The sequence below is a fragment of the Halyomorpha halys genome, unplaced genomic scaffold, assembly GCF_000696795.3.
Source record: "Halyomorpha halys isolate HHAL.00 unplaced genomic scaffold, Hhal_1.1 Scaffold165.1, whole genome shotgun sequence".
In the NCBI taxonomy this organism is placed as follows: domain Eukaryota; kingdom Metazoa; phylum Arthropoda; class Insecta; order Hemiptera; family Pentatomidae; genus Halyomorpha; species Halyomorpha halys.
In genome coordinates this window covers 168,766-193,241 of record NW_027111427.1, presented here as the reverse complement: position 1 = coordinate 193,241, position 24,476 = coordinate 168,766, and the positions used below count along the sequence as shown (strand labels likewise).

General features: G+C 28.4%; 1 protein-coding gene across 2 annotated transcripts; it reads left to right on the top strand.

Annotated features, from left to right (window-relative positions):
• Positions 1-289: 289 nt before the first annotated feature.
• Positions 290-24,024, top strand: MED24 (mediator complex subunit 24). Of its 2 annotated transcripts, none has more exons than XM_014417702.1 (18): positions 290-418; positions 3,162-3,287; positions 8,542-8,643; positions 9,168-9,384; positions 9,632-9,731; positions 10,683-10,863; positions 11,270-11,435; positions 12,317-12,491; positions 13,241-13,394; positions 16,444-16,656; positions 17,168-17,349; positions 17,803-17,980; positions 18,808-19,004; positions 19,182-19,320; positions 20,437-20,576; positions 21,058-21,175; positions 22,008-22,304; positions 23,805-24,024. In XM_014417702.1, the coding sequence occupies exons 1-18, from the start codon at positions 299-301 to the stop codon at positions 23,949-23,951; spliced, it is 2,952 nt and encodes a 983-aa protein (XP_014273188.1). In that variant the 5' UTR covers positions 290-298; the 3' UTR covers positions 23,952-24,024. The 2 variants fall into 2 exon arrangements, with proteins under 2 accessions (XP_014273188.1, XP_014273189.1); XM_014417703.2 differs by having other exon boundaries at positions 296-418; positions 19,170-19,320.
• The last annotated feature ends 452 nt before the right edge of the window (positions 24,025-24,476 follow it).

The window sequence follows — 24,476 nt, the reverse complement described above, 5'->3', positions numbered from 1 at the left end:
AATATAATATATTTATATACATAGATAATATATATTCAATAACGGCGCCAAACATTATGTCCACAATGCTCTGGCAAGACCACAATTTCTCTCAGCTCTCATTATCATATAATCCTGGACTAACTACGAAGTTGTCAACATATCGTTTGATCAAGTTTCCCAATCTTCCTTGGAGATAGTGCATTTCTTCATCTTTTAGTGATTAATAGTGAAGTGTAGTGGTTTGAGTTTGTGGACATGGTGTGCGGTGTGCCAAGCTTGGATTGTGCCAGACTAAACACATGTTCAGTTTCTAGTTATGGGTGTTACAATGGAAAGCAGCAAAGTTACTAGCAAGACTAGCAGTCTCAAAGCTCTACTTCTTCGTGCTTGGAAGGAGAGGTGGTCTGATCTCCAATGGGGAATTCATATTAAGACGGTGAGTAGTTTTATTACATTTTTTATTCTAGTTATTATTTTAAAACATACGGTCTTTTCAAAGATTCTCAGAATTGATTATCTTAATACTTTGATGGATTGCATCACATGGATTCATGAATTTAATTCAATTCTACTAGGCATGTATCATTTACATCTCATAAAGTAATAAGATATCTTACATGTATTATGTAAATGTTCATTATACCCTCTTTTAACTGTGCTCCTAAACTATTAATAAAAAAATCAGAGTATATGAATATACCTTGTATATCAGGATGTATTTAATAAATCAGTATTAGATTTATGACAAATAATTCTTTAAGTGATTATGTAGGTAAAGGATTGTTTTGAAAACCTCTTGATAGATAACAATTCTAAGGATTATTTTAAATCATTTACCAAAACATATTGGTTATAAATTTCCTTTCCGTCTCTTCCATTGTTTTCAAATTTGTTTATAATTTTATTACATGATTGTAAAACATACCCATTTTGTTCTATTTTATTTTTTAATTTTTATATGTAGAAACTTTTTGATATAAGAAAAAGTGAAGACAGTGAATTAATTTTAATGGTGAAGTAAAAATAGATGATTCTAGTTTTATCCATCATTAAATATAAAATAAAAGTCCCTAATCTAAATATAAATAAAAAATAATAAATTTTTTGGATATATTGTGTCTGTCAAAAGCAGTCCTGTTTGAATCATCACCTGCATCCCATTCTAGAGGTTTTAATATGTTTATATGTATCCTATGTTTTGTTAAAGTATAATGGTATCTATGAGGGAAATGGGTTTGTTCTAAATAAACTGTCTTTCTGTGAGGATGTTTATTGATTTTTTTACACATTTCATCTACTGAGTCTTCAGAAAAAAAATCTGATGGCTTCATATTAAAATTTAATTAGTCAATTAAAAATTAACTAATTATATATCAGTTATTTTGGAATTTAATAACCATTTGTTTTAATATTATGTTCATAACTTTTTTTCAACATATTTAAAACTATTAATTTTAATACTTGTGTGTACCTTGTGTTACATTAAGTAAAAACTTGAGTATTAGTGTCCATTGAGAAAAAATTATGAGTTTAAAAAAAAATATTCATAAAATAATTATAAATTAGAGGATAGCTATTTCTACTACATCATTACAGTCTAACTACTGTTGATGAAATAAATATTAAAATTATTCATAATCTACCTGAAGGTAGTTCATTGCTCATGCCTAGGCAACCCTTGATGCCATTCATATTACTGACTTTAAACTAACCTTAAAGTATTTAACAGGATTTAAAAAAGTTTCAATTTATTTATTTTACAAGAACTTTCACTATTAAGTAGAAAAGTATAAGTCCTTAAAAGGACTTCTACTCTTAAAATTCTGGTGCAAAAGTTCTTGCATAATATTTTCAAAAAAGTTCCTAAGATAAATTATAAGCTAAAACAAGAAATTTTCAAAAGTTTTCACTTATTGTGGAACTGTGGTACATATATATTTAAGAGAATAATTTTTTTTTTTTATGATGGGTGGCAGTCAAGAAAAGTACAAAATAGTAAAATAAAAAAACTATTTATTGGTAACCAACGTTTTGCCCTACTTTTCCGGGCTTAATGAGAACAAGATACAAACATTGTAAAATATGATATAACAATTAGAATATAATAATAAGTAAAAGTAATAAAGTTTTATGAAAAATAGAAACACTGTGAGCTAAAAGATATAAATAAATAGAATACTAATTAATAACAGGTATTGTCATGAGTGATTAAATTGCTTATGTAAAACTAGAGTAATGAATAATGAAATAATACTTAATTTAGTAACAAATATGATGAAATTAAAAGGAAGGTGGGGATCTATATATTAGTTTTATTATTGTTTAATTTACTGTATCTTTAGTTTTCTCATGCTTCTCTTAGTTTTTACTGTAATTTTCTACTTTCTATTCTATAATTTTTAATGTTTTTTTTCTTGTTTATGTATTCTTTTAACCTTTTATTTATGTTATAAAATTGGTCTCATCCTCTCCTATACCCATCCTAACCATTAAAATATTTTGTTATGATCCTGTACATTGGATTTTTCGGTCATGAAGCCATTGCACAAAAATTCGTTGCACTTAAAGTCTTCTATACCTGCTCTTATCATTTCATCTAGCTCCTTTGCAATCTCCAGGACTCGGGTAAAAACCTTAATTATTATTTCTCTTTTATCATCTCTTGTTTCAATTCATTTACATAGTTCACTTACTCCCCCTCATTTGTTAATGCACCTTACCTATACCTCATTTACTATACCACTCTTTCTTTTAATTTTACTATATTTGCTGTTACTTCTATTAAGTATAATTTCACTATTCATTATTCTAGTTTTACATAAACAATGCTACCTCTCATTACTGTATTTTTTATTAATTAGTAATATATTGATTAACATTTTTTTATTATTTATTTAGTTTTTCTCTTTATTTTTTTGCATTTTTCCTATTTATATTCTATTGTTTTACCATATTTTACAAAGTTTTTATCTCTTTCTCATTTAGCCCTGCTAAGTGGGGCAAAACATTGGATACTAATAAATAGTGTTTTTCTTGACCGCTGCCTGGACTATCTTGCTACAATCTATTACATATGTTTAACTATTAACTTTCTAATTTTTTTTTAATCTGTGATTCATTTTATTCAACTGACTTAATATATTGTTATTTTCTATGGGGTTTGTTTATATTTTTTATAGATTTTGCCAAGGGGTGTAAGTGGCGATGTTTATAATCTTGCCGATTGTATTCTACAGCAGGCTTTGGTCGGTCCTGGTCCAAATCAACTGGTTATGTCTTATCTAAAGCATTCTCTTAGCGCACAGGTATGTAACAAAATGTAATTGGAATTATATCATTTACAAAATTTAATAAATAAAATATTCATTACCTTTATTATGAAGAGTATATTGCATGTTGAGGAAAAATTAAACATAAAAATGATTCAAAAATGAAACTAACATTATTCATTTTTTATGTATACAGGTGTTTTATGTCAAAAGTTTATTTTGACATCTTATTTGTACAACATACACCTTGAGGGAGGAGATTAAAATTAACGTTTGTTTAAGGGAGGGAACAGTGGATCTCAATTTTGGGTCGAACTTCTAATAATGTGTAGTGAAAAGGCAAAAAATTGAAAGAAAAAAAAATTACTAGAGAAGTTGTAATTTGATTTAGTTTATTAGTTAGTATAATAAGTGATTTAATTAGATGGATTTCAGACTTGCACCACTATGATTTTCAACAAGTGATATCATCATTTCAGGGTTTGTTATTGAATCAATAGTTGACTTCTTGTATTTAACCTTTAAATTTAAGAATACTACGATTCCCACACTAAAATTATTAATAGCAAGTTTATCTTTAGGTAAACTAATTCTTGTTTCAACAAATTTAGGGTTACATAATCCCTAGAATTGTTGTTATGTTGATTATAGAAAATTATCAGGCTGCAGTCTTATTATTTTCTTTTTATAAGACATTTCAACCCAGTGTGAGTCATCATTCGAACTAAAATTGGAACAAAGGTTATATGAGATATGAGTTATTAAAATCATTGGTAAAATAAATGACCTAAATTAAAAAAATTGTTTATAAAAATAAAAATGATAGATAATATTATACATTATTCCCCTGCATTAGCCACCAGGGGTGCTGTCAGCAAAAAAACACAAATAAATAAGTTTTTGTTTATTTGTGTTTTTTTACTGACCACACCCCAACCCAACCATCTTCTCCTCACAGTATCATTCTTATTTTTATATATAATATTTTTAATTTACATTATTTATTTTACCTATAGTTTTTATAATTAATATTTCATGTAAATTTTTGTTCCAATTTCAGCCTAGATGATGACACCAATATATTAATTAAAAAGAATTTAATAAGACTGCATCCTTATTATTTTCCACAATAATCTCAAAAATATTTCTATAATTTAAGAAAGGTTTGGATAGGTTACTCTGAATCTCTTATTTTTTTTTTCACATCAATTGGCCTTTAATGTTTAATTTGGAATATTATACTAAAGTAACTATAAAATTGTTCGACATATAAATCTTTTACTGATTTCTAGTTATTGATTTGTTGGGTAGATAGTAAGAAAAAACCATTCAGAGTTCTTGAGTGACAAATAAACCATTCTCTATTCCTCAAAGCATAAATAATCCCGGCAGTTTATAGTATAAGTTTTTATATTATAAGAAAATGAATAAATAATTATTTATTGAGTTCAATAAAATTGCAAGATAAACAATTGACAATTGATGTTTATTTATTATGCCTTTCAACTGCGTCTTTACCAAATTAGTATGTTACAACAAATGTGAATAAGAAATTCAGTGTATTTTTGTAGGGGATTCAATTTGCCTGGGGTTCATTGTATCAGAGACCTTGTCATGAGGGTTTTCTGTAACAAGAATATAAAAAATTATAAGTACACAATCTCTTTCTAATTTCATGGAATTAAAACATCATTTTTATAAGATTTGATCAGGTTGGTTTTTTACAAGTATTTTTACACAGGGTTAATTTAATAACATTTTTGTTCAAAAAAATAATGTGATGCATGTTCAAATATATTACAGTATATGTATGTATTTTTAAATTTTTGGTAATTTGAACCGGCTTTTTTGGATTACTTAAAACTTACCCTACATGAAAATGATTATGATAAAAATGTGGTGCAGTGCACCCATCACACAACTTTCATTTACTACCCAATATAGTCACCTACAATATTTTGTGTTGGTTGGTGGACTCATATTCAAGTTGTCGGTATTTTTGTGGTTTTCGAAAGGTCAAAGTTATTAACAAACAATTTTTATTTTTCTATTGCTGTAAAAATTTATGTTTTAGGGTTTCTCAATGTAATAGTAACAAATATAAATTTCGTTCTTGCAAAGATTACTTAGTTTACAATTTAACAAAGCAGTAATGCAAGACTTTTAAAGCAACCTATCACTGCATCTTAAAATCAGTTTTGACAAAATATGTGTATTCCACAGTTCTCTGTGGGGCTCAAATCAAAACTGAAGGTACTTAAGCTTAGAGGAAGATTTTTTGTAAATTTGGCATTTAAATCTTGTTGAACTATTTAAATTATGATAAAACCTATTTGATATTAAATAGTACTTAATTGCTCATTGATTTGCCAGGTTAATTCAAAATCATTGGATAAAATAAAAAAAAATACAAAAAATCAGTTCTATAAAGTGGCACTTCCAGTCAATCGATTTTCGGGGTATTCATGATGTGTTAAATGTAAAAGTTTTACCATGTTAAATGTTACAAGTATTGGAATGTGAGCAGCCCTATTTAAAGTCATGTTAAATGTTAAATGCATAAGAGCTCCTAGTGGATTTCTGACCTACTTGTTTTATAACCTTTTCTTCCTAAACTTCATGTTATTGTTTACTTATAAAATTTGACTTAAGTAATTTATTACAACAGGCCTAAATTGAGTGAAAAGTGATGGCCAGTGAGTGCCTAGTCGATCTTCTAACTTGTGAGAAAGAATATCAAGATGAGTTAATTGACAACTGTCATTATATTATTATTGTCATCCATTGCTTTATTAGTAATAATAACATGGAAAACAATACTAACACAATCAAAATTCAAGCTACGAGCAAGTAATCTAACACGATAACAAACAAAATGGTGAGAGCTCAGCTGATCTGTTGCGTGATGTCATTCTCCATTTAACAGACCTAGTAACAGACTCTCAACCATGTTAAGAGTGTTTTCCATTTAACTTGTTAAACTAAATATCATGAATACCCTTTTTTTTTAAAAAAAAAAAAAAAAAGTTTCTGTCACTCTCCAGATCATATACCCGCCTTCAATATGCAGTTTCATTTCCATACTACTTTTCATTTTTGTGCTAGGCTGTTCACACTGATCATTTTAAAAAACTTGATTATTTGGACTTAGTGGACCTCAGAACGTGTATTTCTGTTAAAAATTCAAAATTTCGCACAATTACAATGCTTTCCCTTTCTATAAATCCCATGTATAGGTAAGTGAAAGTTGTTCATTCTGAATTACAAAAAATTTGAATTTTGAGTAATCAAAGAAAGAATAAGTTATTAAATATGTAATAATAAAAGTAATAAAATATTATTTTGCTGTGTACTTTTTATTTTCGATTCAGGACTAAATATTAAAAAATAACTAATAATAATATAATGATGGATAGCATGAAACAGAAATTTACAAAGATCAATGAGGTCCAATGACACATAGAGTCAGCTCAACTATTACGGCATTGGATAGCTGCCTTGGATATACTGCCTTCAACCTTTGGTATTGAAATTACCCCTTAAGAGTAAATCAGATACTCCTGCTGGATAAGTGGAAATTAAAAGAATTTCATGGAAGATTTCAAACCACAGTTTGTTGGAAGAAAAAGTTGGTATGAATGCATCCCTAATGTGGATTCGCAGAGGTACCCTATTACCCAAAACTAGAAAAATTTATTTTTGCCATTCAGGACCAGATAATAGCTCCTAAAACATATAGGAGGCGGATATGTGTAGAAACCATTATGTAGATCGGCCTCAGAGTCAATTCAGCACATCACATACTGCCAAGTGCATGCTTGGAAAGAATCAATCATTCGAAACAGCATAGTATTTCTTTTAAAATGCATTTGCTAAACTTCGATTTACACTCAAATTCATGAACACATACTTGCAATTTCAAGAAATAAATAAAATTGCTAATACATATGTTTTGGCCCATTTTATCTCGATTTATGGTGTTTTATGTGATACATTGTGTTTTATAATGATAAATGATACATATGTAAACATCTTACAAATTAGTTTCACATGTAGAAGTGATGGGAGGGGTCAAATTCGAGGAATATAAATTATAAATATAACTTTATACATATTAACACTATTTTTAGTTTCTAGGAAAAAATTCTTAATACCAAATCTATCTAACATTTTTTCTATCATCATTTGAAGTTGCATCAAATTACTTTAAAATTTATTGGTAAAACTTGGATTTATATGTATTACACTACTTTCAAGAATAGGGGAAAAACAAAGTTTCTTCTATGCATTTTGGCCCTATTTATGACCGTTTATGTAGTATATATGTGTGTGTGAGTATGTATGTGGGTTTTTTTTTTTTTTTTACGAGGGTCGGTGGAAATCTTCAAAAGACACGGATAGGCCCGTACCTATCCGTGTGTGGGATTCTTACCCACTAAAACCACCGCCATACACCTGTTTCTCACCCTCCACGGGACCGCCGTTAGGCATTACATCATGGGGGTGATTGGCTGAGTGCCGCCTCATTGTTTTAGGCTATCTATATATGTGTATGTAGTTTATATTTGTGTGTGTGTGTGTGTATATGTATAGATTCACACATAAATGGTTATAAATTGAGTCAAGGTGCATTAAAACATGAAATTACAAGTTATATATTACAAGTAGTTTTACTTCAGCATTTTAAAGGGATTTTGGTGGCGTTTCGAATCATGATAAGACAAATCTTTGATAGGAGTTGGTATCTTATTAATTTTTCCGACTTATAAAAAAAGTGCAACATTTATATTAAAAAGAACCCCTTTTACCCTGATTGATGCAAGGTGGTGCATTTATGCATACATGATAGTACTAGGAATTTTATTTTATTTTTTAATTATGTAAATATGCGTAATTAATTTTTAAAATGAAGTCCTTATCCTAATAAAAGTTCAACATTTTTTTTTTTTTTCATACATAACACTCCAGGTTAACCAGCAATGTCTTGATCTTGACTGGGACAGATAATCAGGGTTCTATTGTGTACTTACTGAATCATTTCATAAAACGTCAAACAGATCTAGTTATTGTAAAGTCAGTAATTTTCTTATTCCGATACAGTACATACTTTGAGAATGTGTATTTGAGATATAGCAATCAATTAAGAAGAGAAAAATATGCTGTAGCAATTACAAGGAACAATTATAATTAGCAATGAGGAGTTTCAGTAAACTGCTTAAGTGTCCATTCAAATTATTTATTTAGATAAATTTACTTTAACTTATTAAAATTATTCTTTATTTGTTCTTAGCTTGTATCCTATGCGGCAGTGCTGCAACGCATCGCAAAGTATGATGGTTTTCACAAGCCTCATTGTGTTAACTGTCTCTTGGAATTTATCGAAGGTATTCAGGTAGGTTCATCAGTTAATTTTCTTTATTTAAAATAATATAAAATACAATGGTATTAAGTCTCTACTCATATAATTCAAATCCTTGTTCAGTTGTAAAATATTAATGCTGTCTTAGCCATTTTTTGTGCCATATGGCAAAGGAAGGGCACCTTTTTATACATCAATATTGTTATCTATATATTTTCAATAAAGGTCAGGGAAAAAAAACAAAACATTTTTTGTGATATTTAACAATAATGTTTTCGAAATTTCACATTTTTAAAATAAATACTATATTTTTACAAAATAATGTTAGAATTGATTATCTAAACTTATATTCTAGTTTATTTTCAATAATTTTAATATATCAATTGTAAATATTAAATATATAAGATTTTTCTTATAAGTATAATGTTAAGACTTAGCTAATTGTTTTTATCTTTAACCCTTCCTATTATGTTCTTTTGGTGCATTTATGATGAGTTTTATGCTGTGATGTTGAAAATCACTGTTGTTTAATTAATCTAAGGTCTTATAATTTGTAGAGTGGTATCACGTGCCGTGGTAAACCTGAAGAGGGCATCTTAGCTAGTGCGATTCTGAGCCTAGCTCATTGGCTACTTCAGTGCTATCACCATGCTGCAATATCTTCACCCGAATCTCATAACGACATGCTGCAGAAACCTGCATCAATTTTAGGCTATATGCTAAATTGTGATTTTCTAACAGCTATGCTGTATTTGGCCAAACATGATGACAAAGGTATTAATAGACATTTTTAATTTATGTTGGATGGTTATATTGTTTATGATCTGCATTACTGAGAAATATTCTTATAAATATGCCACACATCAAAACATTAAATAAATATTTGTAGTAATAGTTTTCTCACATTTTCATTTTTTTTTTTAAAATTACTAAAAAATTAAGGGTCTCCAAATGTAGAAAAAATTTTGCCTATTCTAAAATTATAATTTAAGTCATTGAAAAATTACTTTTTAATTTACAGTTTTGTATAACGACGTTGTTCGGAAATGCCATGATGTTGAAGATGTCATTTTACAAAATCCAACCCTTGCTACTGTTGCCCCTATACAAGAACTTTTATCGTAAGTTAATCTTAAATTGTTTTTTATACTTGGTGTTGTTCTATAATATACTGTAACTAATAATTATGTCCAGGGTCCAAAGGACTTACTTTTTGTGATAAATGAAAATTATATACTATAAAACATGTACCTAGTTAAACTTAAGTCTTAAGTGTTGTACATAGACTTAGTATCTGCACTTATCCTATTTACAATGCAATAGATATTGTGAACTTACATAACATTTTTTTTTCTTTTTACATGGTGGTCATAACACTAAGTAAGAAAAGATATTATTCTTTGAGATATTTTTATATCGAATACATGAAATGTTCTTGTAGTAATATCAAATGTGATTGTTTTTGGTAAAATACTAATTGAATTAGTTTGTTTTTTAATGTCAGAAGAAATTCCTTTTTATTTATCTTGTTTTGTTTCTTTTACTATAACTTTTTTTAATGGCTTAGGACAAGAATGTGGCAATTAGAATTTTGTGTGAAATTCCTCTTGCTTTCCTACCTTTATAAAGCTGTTTAAATGTTTATTTGTCTATACACTCTGATTCCAACCATATTTATCCATAATATTATGTAATATGAATTGTATAAAACGTTAAGTAAGCATTGTAGAATTTTTAGGAACTGCTCTACTGAACAATTTTCATTATGGAGTTTTTCATATTATTGCCCTAAGCCCTTCAGTTAATTTAATAACTGTATCTTTCATTTAAATTAATTTTTAATTTCGTTCATTAAGAAAATTTTATTTTATTATTTTTTTTTTTTTCATTCTACATAATTTATTCATTAATTCACTTTGATGCTAAATGGTTTCTTGTCGTTATTGGTTTTAAACATTCTTGAAATATGACTATCTATAATTGTATCAAAGTAACTTCAGTTCGACAGCTCTTTTGACTGTCCTAAGATATGGTGATAAAATTAATTTAATCATCTTATCCATTTGTTTCAGAAAGCTTTGCCATCTTGAATTGGGTACCACTAGTTTGACAAGTCTCAATGAAAGAGAAATTGATAATACAGAACCTTTGACGTATTGTGTTCAAGCTCTACTTGCTATTCAAGTTATGCTGAATCCAAGCGTTGATACAAATGAACTAGCTAATCAACTCCGATTACTTCAGAGGCTTAAGGTTAACTATTTTAAAATATTATGTAATTAGGTCTTTTTTATTAAAATTAATTTATTTAGTCTAGCTATAGGCAGGAAAAAGTTTTGAGTTCCATGGGACTGCCGGAAAAAAAGTTTCCGAAACTATTGTAGAGGGCTAAAGCAGTCTTAAACAAGTGCTTATTCCATTAACCAAGCGGTTTTATAGTAATATTCGGACAATCCATAAATAACACCATTGTCCCTTATGAATGTTCAGATCAGTAGTGCGGGACAGCCCTAGGACCAGCATGTTAAATATTTATTTGATTGTTTTTTGGTTCTTAATTACTGTATGTTTGTATATTTATGCATGCCAAATATTTTGGCTGTAACATAAAAACTTTTTCTTTAATTAGCTACTGAAGTTGAATTTTTTTTTTTTTTAGGGTTATAAAATGGCTAGATTATGTTGTGAAATCATAAGAGCTTGTTTGATGAGCCTGAACAATGTATTAGGAACTAATAACGAAGAGTCTAAGTGGGGCGCATTCACTTTTTTAAAGCTTCCTCAGATATTGTTTGCCTTGACCGGATCTAATATTATTTCTTCTGGTAAGTATAGCCCTTACAGTCAAATTTTTTTTTTTTTTTTTTTTTTTTCTGAAACGGTTCTTTAAATCTTCATTAATATAGCCAAGGATGAGATGGACCAAGTGACACTCAGACTGTATTTCAAAATAAAAAAAAAAATTGATTGATAGACATCATTTTTACTTCAATCTATTATCTATTCGATGACTCCACACATACTTTCAAAATATGAATCTGTCTCTAGATTCATTTGTACTTTTTGTTTTACTGTGACTATATTTTCTTTTCTCTTTTACTATATTTGCTATAAATGTTTTTCACTATCTCACTATTTGACAATTTTTTTTAAACCTCTTATCCTGCCTTCAGATCAAAAATTAAAATGCAGTAGCGTATTTCATCAATTTATTTCTTGTACGTTTCAGGAATACTGTGTCCACCTCCTCTTATCTTAAGATTTGGTGTTGTAAAAACAAATTTCTCTTTTGTAAATCATTGATCTTTTAGTTTGGACAATTTAGTTCTAATGATAATAGTGTAATTGCTGAAACTAGTCAACTCTGAACAAAATTTATTATTTTTGCTTTCAGTTAAGTGAGATTTTACTGCGCTACTATATTATTTTTTTCGACTTCTATACTGTTTTTTAATTTATCTGTCGATATTTCTATCATTTTCTATATTCTATTCTCTACTTCAACAGCAGTTCTATATTGTTTTGTATCTTGTTTATTTACCTCTGATGAAGACCCGCAATGTTAATTGAAACTTTATCTATCAGTAAATTGTTTGTTTACTATTTTGAGGCCCTTACTTCCCACCACTTCAGGCAATGTTATCTTTATGGTCTACTAATTAACTTAATATATATAAAATATATTGACTTTTTTAATTTTTCTTAGCTGACGGTGACTACAATGAAGATGTAGCCCAATCTATTCAACTTCTCCTTCAGTTTGTACCTCTTATCGATCTCATGGACTCTCCGGCTTCTTCAAACTGTATCGAAGCAATACTCACAGAACTAGTAAAATTAAAACTACTCAACGACAAACAAGTTTTAGCATATAATCAAAGGTATTTACTTTCATCTGCATTCCTCTTTTTCGTTATTGTTTTAGTTAAATTTTAAGATTAATGAAGCACTGGTATGTTCTAGAACTGAACTCTTTCAGCCCTTATTTTTCTCACTTATGACTGACCTTTTAACTAGTCTATATAATCAAATTATTATAAGTAATAATTGTCAGTTATTATCCAACCCGAAAATCTGTACTGATAAGTATAAAGGATTTAAGTCAAAACGAGACGAAAATTTAAGTTTAAAAAAATCTGTATAAAAACATATCCAATCAATACAGTTTTAACCAGGATATTATCATAATATACAACTTAAATCTAAAAATAAACCATTTTTTTCTGAGTCTGACTTAACATGACTATTTTCTGGACTTCAATACTTCATACTTATGTACAGAAATGTTTCAAATAAAAGAAAGAATAATTGGTAAATGGGTTGTATTAATTAATTGATATAAATTTTATTGATATTTTTGATGTTATTTTTTAAAATAAGAAGATTTTTCGGAAAATTAAATAATTATTGACCCTGACCCCTTGACAGGCTATTGCTCTCAAAATTGGAAACATCCAAAAATCCTATAAGAAGCAATTTGATTATTATTTTTTTCCCTTTCTAATGGTATATTCAAACATAAAAATAACAAAGCAAATAGTAAGAAGATATTCTTTTTTATTATAGTTAGAAAACAGATAAAGGCATTTGTGCGTGAGTCTGTGAAATAAAAATTGATTTTTTATTTCAGTCGAGAGGTTGTGAGCTGTGGACTTGCGAGAATGGATATAAATACATCTGGCAACCAGAATTCTGGAATGGCCATTCTGAAAGTAATAATACGGGCTCAGCCTACTTTACAACGAATTTTGAAGACTTTAGATGCTGATTATTCTAAAATACAGGTAGAAATTATTATGTTAACTGTTACATTTTGTTTTAGCATAATTTGTTTTACACCTAAAAATTGTTTTAAAAAACTATATCTACTGCCTGGTGTTACTTGATTTAAAGTTAAGCTATGAAATAACTGAAAAAAAAATTGTTCACTGAATGTATTTTTATTATAATTTTGTTTAGTGGGCATAAGGTTTTTGGTTTAATATTTACAAATATGAAGATTATTTGTGATCAATATGAAAAAAAAAATAGTTTTTATATCTCTTGAAAGTTGTTCAATATATTAGTGTTTAGACTGGATACCTTATAACTCAAAACAAAAAAAAAAAAAATCAACAATTTTAATTCCTAAAAAAAATTAATGCATCATTCTAAAGACATATCTATTAACGATCAGTTTGTAGGACACCTATATTATTGTTTCTGACTTCAAGCATTTTTTTTTTTTAATGGTAAAGTTTATTCCTGAGTTACAGAATATCACAGTTTAAGTGATGGTATGTAGCATTCAGTAATCGAATTTTTAAAAAATCTACGAAGGTTTTCTCAGAAACTACTGGACCGATATTATTTTGACATTCCACTTAACTACTCAGAGGGTACCACAGGATGATCTGTAGAACTTGACATTTATTTGTATTTTTTTTTCTCAGTGGTCGCCTATTAGAAATTTCACTACCCATATTTCTACAACTGAAGAAAATAAGAAGACAAATAGGCACTTTGGAATCATTATACTTTGAAAACTTTGAAAATAATTCAAATAAATTCTTTTTTTATTAATATTTTAAATAATTTACAGCGATTTTATAGTATAGATACAGTGGATTAAATCTTTTAAAATAAAACTTAAATAAGTCTAAACAAAAACCAACAATAATAAAGTTTTTAATTTTATTGTGGTTTTTCTAAGATAATTCAATCAAAAATTAGTTTATAAGTTTCATGAGGAGTATTGACATGTTTTAATAATCACTAAGTAATAATATCGATCAGAGGAAAACATTAGAAGGCAATGAGGATTACAAAAAATTATACTTACATTTAATAATTTATTTGATTACATGAAGTGGAATTAAATGTCAATATTTTTTCCTGTTGCACCTTTTTTTCTTCTATTAATATGTTGAGGAAGGTGTGGAAAATGCTTCTTCATTTTAACCCATATGGATCTGTTATAAAATTCTCCTAAGTCGTTAAAGGTTCTTAAATATATATAATTAAAAACATTTTATCTCTATTGAAAACAGTACAACAGATTGATATTTATTTCAACTTCCTTATGTCTATGTTTTTAAATATTATAAAGTATGAAGTAATTAAACTTCAACTGAAGAAATACTCAATTACGGTTATAATTATAAATTATAAACAGATAAACAATAATAATTAAGAGGTACAATATCACCATTAATACTAACATACATAGAATTAAGTTAAGTACAATCATTTAAACATGTATGGATGTTGATGGATGCTCTCATTAAACATGGAGGTTGTGGATTCTTAAAATATTACTTCAGTATATAGATTGCATCAAAAAATACAAATTGTATAAAATAACATTGAAGTGTGAAAAAGATGTGAATTCAAACCAGTTTCATAGATGAGACATTTTCAACTGAAGTGAGTTCTTATTGTGATGATGTTAACTGTTATTGTTTAATTAGTCATTATTGAAAAACTGTTGGCTAAGCAATGTCTAATTATAAGTGACCTATATAAAAATAAAATTGTTTTATTCTTTATTTTTTATTTAGATGAACTTTTTGTGTGTCATATCTAATTTTTATGAGTTGAACAAAAATGTATGCATTTTTAAAAACAGATAATTATTTATGTAAATTTTTAAATATTTAAATTAAGAAAAAATAAAATTGACCTAAAAACAATCTAATCCTTCAAGCATTTAAAATATTCTGAGTAAAGATTTTTCCTATATGAATAAAATGGATTTGCACTTTAAAATCAAAATATTACATTTTAGTGCCATAAAATTTAAATGCTATAAGTATACAATATTTATTTCTATGATCAAATATTGTAAGGAACCTTCAAAATTGATGGTAGTTCGTGAATTGTAATTTTTTCTGAGACAAGATTAATCCCAAAAGTATGTTTTTGTAAAAAAATTAACAATACCTTACATCATTTTTTATTTATTTTATCATTATTTAATTATTTGTTAAAAAATACATCATTTGAAAGATTGAATTGTTTATTTTACATAGCTCCCTATTCGATCAGTACATTTTTAAAGAAGCTGTGGCAGATTTTGTATCAATCACCTTGCTTATGTCAGTCCTCCACTTTGCCTTGAGAAAGCATTGAATCCCGTCTTTCATTTTTTCATCAAAGCTATGATAATTTCATCATGAACTATGATAATGTATATTTATGTTCCTTGTTTATTGTGGCTCCAGTGAGCACGAAGTTAATCAACAAAGCATAGATTTTACTGCCTGACTATATTAGTTCAAATTTTGGCAAGCAATAATTTTCAAATTTCCTGTACCTGTTACATCTTCTTCTCTACAGTCCCTGCTTAGCACTAAATAATATTGGCCAAAAGGTGATTCAGCTCCAATGAGGAGGTGGCAAAAGAGATTCAAAAAATTTTCATGGACATAATGGGAACTGGTATGATATCAGCACCCAAAAGCTGTCACAGTATCTTCAAAAATGTATCAATCAAAGTTATGATTATGTTGAAAAATGGACAGATGTTCACCCTTTAAAATTATATAAATATTGAAATAAATGTACTGTTTATTTTTTTTAAAAAAATAAGAACTTTTGGGATTACCCTTGTATTAGTGCTATAAGATAAATAATATCCACTAAATATACCATAGGGGCGTGGGTAGCCCTACTGATTTGCATTCTTGTGTTCATATATTTTTTTTCTATACCAATTGATGTTGCCTAAAAAACGAAACATTGACTGGTTGGTTATTTATTGGTATTTCAATGACATTGCTCATTGAAACAAGATTACAAAATCTTTATTGGTTTATATTAATTTTTCTATACACCGTGTTACTTTTCTTTTAGGATGCATTGCCGAATGTTTTATCTCAAGTGCTGGCCGGAAAAAGCTTTGAATTAATTTTATCAGTAGCAGCAGTCGAAGGGAAGCTTAAGACATTTGTTTCTAAACTGATCAAATTCAATGAATGCGCTAAAGGAGGAACTACTGCCCGCCCTGTACTTTTTGATATGACATTCCTGATGCTTTGTTCAATTGTGCAAACTAATGGATCTCAGGTATTTATTATTTTAAAAATTTATATTAATTGGAAAATTCTTTTTCTGAAGTTTTTCTCTGAATATTTTGTGATAGGATTAGCATATTAACTTGGTACTTACATATTTATCTTTCTCGTTGTATTTAGATATACAGTTTTTAATACATTTCTATTAATACCAGATAATTTTTAAAAGTAATTGGTATTTTTGTATGCAGAAATATAAATTTTTTGCATGAGTGTGGTAGATTGATGATGTTAAAGTAATAAATGGTTTTTAAATAAAGCTGGAGAGAAATAATTTTACACAAAATAAGACAATTTACGCCTTCAGGGTGTGTAGGGTCAAAAATATGCCCTATGATTGAATAACTGATGATGAAAAAAAAATAATATGAATTGATTTTTAATTTTTATTTGCTATAAAACAAAAAGTACTCTATTCCATTGGAAATGCCAAGGTTAGATGAATAAAAAAATTTATTTTTAAGAAAGTCTATTAGGAAATGAATATGAATCGTATCCTTCAGGTGGTGTTTGGCGGTGAAGATATGCGTGGGGAAAAAAGTTTTATTGAAACTTGGGTTGAAGAATGCATGGTAGAAAGAGCTCATCCTAAATGTCCCGATTTAATGATCAATCAAGCAGATCAGCTCGTTGTCGATGCTCTCCTTGCTCAACTTAAATCTCCTCAACCAGATTTTTCAGCAATGTAAGTCAGCTTCTAAAATTGTTTTGTTGTTCAAAAATAAATAATGACAATAAAGTTTCATGTTTAAGTTGTGCATAGTTGGTCACTTTATTGGCTGGAAAAGGGATGCATGAGGGGAAAATAGTGGGACAAAAAAAAAAAAAGTATATTTGATACTTGTAGTTTTATTTATTTTTTTGGAATGACATCTTAAGCTTTTCTCCCTCCCAACAACTATTCATCCTATGCAACTTCTTTTTTGACAACAAATCCTAAATTTGCTAACTTCTACTGTTGTGCAAACATTTTAAGTCTATACCAATTATCTATAAACTATTTTATTTTATAACACATCCAAACCATTCCAAACTAGATTGATAGAATTGCATAATAGCCATTTATTACAACAATTTGATCTTTTTTGGGCCCTTAAGTTCACCAAATTACTTATAATATATTTTTCTCTCATTCTAGAGGAGTAAGTTGGGATAGAATATGTATGAGTGTGCCAGCTGCGACTAAAGAAGTTGTTTCCGCCTGGGAGTTAAGTTTACTTTCTACAGCTGATGTGAAACGTATATTAGAAAATATGCGTCAGAGCATGTGTTGTCTACCAATATGTGCGTCTGTCTGGCTTTGTAGTTACATGCAGGTAACTTGTAGTTATTTTATTTAGTAATTAGTCGGCACGCTGCCTAAGTGGCTTTAATAATTTATATGACTATGTTTTTTGTTTACTAAAATATTGATATATTATAAATACTAATAATATATTAATTATAGTCAATCCATCCTATACTTATAAATCCATTGTATAAGGTTTTGAAAGTGAAGTTTTACTGGAATGTTTCCTGATTAACTATTTTGGATCTCCGTTTCCCTGTCGCACGAAATGTAAAGATAAACATTAAATTAATAAATTCTATACCTATTTGATGATTAGCTGTGGCTAGTGGGAGAGGATTGTAACTAATTAAGAACAGACCCCCTCTCAATTGATATTGCCCTATTTATCTAATTTTTTGATAAATAAAATAGAACTAAAATTCAAAAATTTGATTATGTCCAGCATTTTATCTCAAGATTCCAGATAAGAGTTTAATGTTGCTAAAAACCTTATTAAAGCTCAGAATATCAACAGTTTGAAGTATAGTCTTAATTGTTTTCTATGAAATTTACTCAGAGCAACCTGATATTAACTGCAGAGATAATTGAAACATAAATAATAATAAAGTTTTATTCAGATGCAATACATACAGATTGGAACCCTACAGTCTAAGGTTTGTTCATTTATCAGTGAGTCATTCTGGTCCTGTTCAGTTATATTAAAGTTAAGAGGGAAAATTTTCTCTTTTTTTTTTAATTTAAGAAATAAATAATTATTGAGACTTTTTAATTTATGCTATTGTAGCATGATAGCTATGATACTGTTTCGACATATAATCCTTGCATAATTAATTCTGTCTCTATCACTTATAGATTTTACCTCAAGATTCACTCCTGAAACCTATGAACATGGTACAGCAGTTCCTGACAGCCGTCGGTAACGAAGAAGTTCCTCAGCAGGAGAACTTTAAAGAAAGGTTTTCTTTGATGGGCCAGATAATAAGAAAAATCCAATATGATATGCATATAGCAACTTCTTCGAAACTCAAAGTCAGCCCCCTTTCTCACAGGTATGATTCTTGGTTTCCTTACTTGATGTTACGATATACTGTATGAGCACTGGAATTTAATCTAATTAGGCAAACATCATTTTATTTTATTTTCTATTTCATTTAACAACAGTTTATTTTACTTTCATTTGATAATTCAGCTGGTCTGATGAAATACTTTTTTAGCATTGTTTCTAGAGAACCTATGAGCGATGAACTTGGTGAGATTTGGTCGGGTGTCCAAGATAAAGGATGGCTGAATGTGTCTGCTACTCATGCTCTCGAAAGTCTTTTTATTACTGCTGGACCTCAATGGTTTGTTATGTCACTTGTCAAGGTAAAAAATACTAATAATGTACATACAATAGTATTTTTCTTATATTTTTCGAAGAAAATATTTATTTTTTAATACTATGCTAAAAGCAATCACTAGACTAGATATTGAACAGATCGGGCTTATCAATACATAAATATTTACAATAATGATTATATCTTTTCTAGTTATGGTAGTTGAGGGTAATCAAAATTATGTTGGATTATCAACATTGAGTCTCTACTTACAAGTCCCCAAAGTCCTACTTGTACTTCATATCCGAGTTAAACTCATAAAATAGCATCCCACAAATCAGTAGATGAATCAGTGTTTCTTTAACTTGGCAAAGCATTTTAAAAGTAGATTTATTTCTTTTAATATTCCATCTATACAAGACCCTGGTATGCCCAGTAGCTCACCTATGGATCAGAAACATGGGCAACTATCAAGTCTGAGGGAAATCTCCTAATATTGGAAAGGCTAGTGCTGAGAAGAATCTTAGGATCTTAAAGAGAGGGAGGGGAGGAGTTTGGGGGAAAAGGATACTCAGGAACTAGATACATAATAGATATCAACCTAGTCCAATTTATCAAGTTGGATAGACTGTATTGGGCTGGTCATATCGTTTCCATAGGATAGTCTGAGATCCCCCAAAAAAAGTCATGAAAGACGTACTTCATGAAAAGAGAAGGGGCCTGCTTAGGACAAGATGGCTGGATAGAGAGAAATGAGATGCCAAGGCTTTGATACACAGTGCTGCAGCACGAGATAGAGGATGCTAGAGAAGGCTAAGGGGGTTGTTCTGCCAAATATATAAAACATTAATTAAATTTATAATTATATGAATTTAGTGATATCAAAATAAAACATTAGTTGATATTTTACTAGGAAAAATTATCAAATTTTAATATTTGTTAAGTAAAATAATGTGCACATTTTGTATAAATGTGTAATTATAATTTTATTTTATTGAATATTGAAGTTGATTTAGTTTAGATTTTTTTAAAACTTGAGTTAAAAGCAGGTACTTTATTATTTTTTAGATATCTTTTCTTTAATTGTTTCTGATTTAAAAAGCATGGAATCTAGAGAAAAAATCATTCTCTTTGTTTTGTTTTAATTCTTTATATTCATTTTTAGGAAGTTATGAAACTTCGTTATAAAGAGGAATTAGATAAAGCTGTCGATCTTGTATTGGCTGTGCTTCATCTTGATATAGAAACGTGTACTGAAGTACTATTGACGTTCGTTCTTCCTCATTATTTACATAACATAATTTTGTAAGCATTTATTATCTTTTATAATATACATTAAGTTTGTTGAAATTGATTAAAATTAATGATTGATTTCATATTAATTTGATTTGTTAGTTAATTAAATAATAGGTTCCTGTTTTGTTTTTTTTAACTATTGACATGAGATGTACTGTCTTGATGATGTCGAGAAAGAATGTTAGTAATAACTGGCTAGTGGTATATATGAAAGGTGATAATGTTTTTAGAAAAAGGAGAAGAAACCTGGATTTCTTTTTATATGTTAATTTTTCGGTTTTCGAAAGTTCCATAGTTATCTAGTGTCTTAGTTGTTCTGTTCCAATAGGTCGAATAAGCAATCATTTTCTTGTTTGTTATTTAATCTATTTGGATTTTTACATCCCTCACCATCTTCAAAATTTATATTTTATAATAATATATTTTTATTTATGTTGAATAATGTGTAGAGATAATATTTAAAAGATATATTCATATTTTTGTATTTCAGGAATAACCAGCTAATGGAACCGCAATGTTCCGCATTGGCCAAATTGTGCGTCTATTGCATCTATGCCGCATGGCAATATCAAGGGACTTCCCCTCAGAAAAGACCTTTTCCTACTGACGTAAGTACTCATTTATTGCTACATCAAAATGAAACTAAAAGTTGTTATAAATTAAAATAATTTATGAACATTGCCATAGATATATTTATTTATCAATGAACCATTAATAACCAAAAATTGCCTCCATGATAATTTAGTTATAGTTTTCTTTATAATTATAATTGTAATTGATTTCTGTGGTTGAATTCGAAAATTAAATTTCATTCATGTGAGTTTTGTAATTGTTGGGTATTGTGATTTAGTCCAATATTTTTGTTTAGTTTTATCTGGGTTTTTTTTTAAACAGTTTTGCGTGTGTATTGTGATTTAATGTGATAATAATTTGATAAAAAATAAATTTCTCATTTAACATTTTTTCCATTTTTAAATGTTAGAAATAACATTTAACTTACAAATTAGTACACTCCATAAAATAATGTAAAATAAACCTTAATGTTAAAACAGAAATTCAAGATAGTTGCTGTTTAGCAAGGTGATAAGGTTATGTGAAGGAGGAATGATTTACCATCCCAAAGTATATTCTGTCCATGTAAGCTCTACTCAAAAGGTTCTCCACTTACTTTTCAAGCTATATAATTAGCTCTATTTCAACTTATTTAGGCTTTTGAAATATATATTAGTTGTTTCCATGGTTGTTATGACCACAATCAGTTTCATTTGCACTTAGCTATTAGCTAATTGATAGTAGGGTGGTGTTTGTTGTTGTATAATACGTGAATTATACTTCTTTTTTTTTCTCCAAATTATGTGTAATTATTTATTTATTCTGTACCCTACACAGTGTATAATCCTCAATATTTTTTTTATTTTAATATATGTAATCATTTGGCAGATGGAAGAAATAGAAGACTTGATACCAGGAAAACTATTACACCTCGAAGATGGAGTTGGTGGAAGTGGAGGAGTCGTCTCCGTTGCTGGCAGCAGTCAGAGTAAAACTGAATCTCCTCAGCTTCGTCCCTCTCTTCTTAAATCTCTAAAATTTCTTTTCAATTTCTTCTCTTTCGTCACTGAGCAGACTCCGTATATATCCCAACAAACCCACTTTGTATTCAGATTCATTGACTTGATTGTAAGCTGTGGTAAAGATGAAGCAAGACCACTCCTGCAGCACATGCCTGCAACGCTGGTGAGTATTTTATTTCTTTATTTACAATAAATATTCTCAATCAGCTGTTTTATTGTTGTTTAAGCCTTGCCTAATAATAGGTTTGAGTTTGAGTGAAATGAATTAAGTTATTAATTAATAGGTAATAGGTAAATATTCAAGCATGCAGAAATGAAATAGACTACATGTTGACATCTTTTAAACGTATCATCTTTTTTGAGAATAAGAAAAGGGTTAGAATTCAATGAAATACAAAACCATTTTTATGTTTTTACAAAGCTAAAATGTCCTAAATTATTTATAATCTTACATGCCACAATATTATCAATTGTTTAAGTAGATTTGTTACTGTTCTTTATTTTTAGACCAAAGTTGAAATTAATATAGGTTACATTCATTTTCAACTGAATGCAATTAACAATGGGAATATTTTAAAAATCACCATTACATAGACTTCTAACCTACAGTTATCTGTAAAGTACAAATTAGTATTAGGAGAAAAACTAGAAGTAAATGTTTATATTTAAGTAAAAATCTCAATACTAGGATTTGTGATAGACGTTGTTAGGCCATTTAATATAAATAAGAAAAGAAAACCTCTGCCATTAAAAGTTATGGTGAATTTTTAGTTCAGTTCTGACTGCACTTGCTTAATCATCCATTTTGAAAATAATTTTCTGCTAAAAAATAAATTACTAACAAGCAATCAATTTACGAATTTAATACTCGTATCATTTAAAGAAACAAATGTGCTTAAATTATGTGATTTTTTGTTTATTTTTAAACTGGCATAATGACGAAAGTATTTTCAGGTCTTAATACTAAGTACCATTTACACCTGCTATTCTTTTTATCTGATCCTATTTCAGGGGTATTCATGATGTTGTGTCAAATGTAAAATGTTTTACCATGTTAAATATTATAAGTATAGCATTGTGAGCAGACCTATTTAAAGTCATGTTAAATGTTAAAGGCATAAGAGCTCCTAGCGAATTTTTTGGGAAACTTGTTTTTTAACCTTTCCTCTCAAAGCTTCATGTTATTGCTTATATTGCTTACTTCTAAGTTTTGATTAAAGTAATTTATTAAAACATACCTAAATTAAGTGAAAAGTAGTTTTGTGAAAGTTTGGCTTATGAGTGCCTTGTTGATCTTCTGACTTGTGAGGAAGAGAATCGAGATGAGCTGATAGTCAACTGTCATTACATTATTATTATTATTGTCATCCATTGCTTTATTAGTTTTCAAAACATCAAAATACAAACTACGAGCAAGAAATTGCTGAAAAATGTATCAAAAAATAAAAAACAGTTTGACAACGGGCGCACAGTTGCCCGAAACCTCATAAAATTTTTAAATAAATGAAAATTGTTATATTAAAACATTATAAAATAATAATTACATTGTTTGTTCAATTGGAAAATACTTTATTTATTTTATTTTATTTATTTTGTATTTAATAATCCTTCCATGTTTATTGTATATACTTTTCAGGTTATAAATAGTTTCTTATTTTTTCAGGTTCCAAGTTTGGTACGCGCTTTGCCTGATTTGTTCACGACTGACTTAGTCCTACGACTGTATGACCTAAACACTACTGCAGGAAGGAAGGCTACCGCTAGTGATCTTTGCCTCCTTCGTAATCTCTCCTTGAAACCGACTGTGTAAATAATGACTTATTTTCTAGCGCTTGAAATATGCTTTTTGTATAATGTCGTAATGGAATGTTTATTGTAACCTATTTCTTAGATTTATTTATTTATGGCTTTAATAAGAATTAGTATTATCATTCTAATGTTACTTCCCATCCCATAATTTAAAAAAAAGTAATAATATGAATTAAGGTAGTCATTTGTTTATTCTAAATGAAACATATTTATTATAAGCCAAAGTGTGTATTCCTATTACGTTGGTTAATCATTAAAGAAAAGCTTTCAGAGTCAACTTAAATTTAATCTAATATTTGTATCTAATACGATAATTTGTATGTTGTGGTTTTAGCTAGCGATATAGGAACAAATGTTGGTCAGAATATTTGTAATTATAAAGTGACAAGTTGTTGGCGCTGTGATTTAACAACATTTAAAAATATATTTATAAAAAATTAAATTAATTTATTTAGTTCCTTAATTAAAAAAATTGTTTATACTATTGTGATTTATTGGGTCTTAAAGGGATGTTTATAGATATATA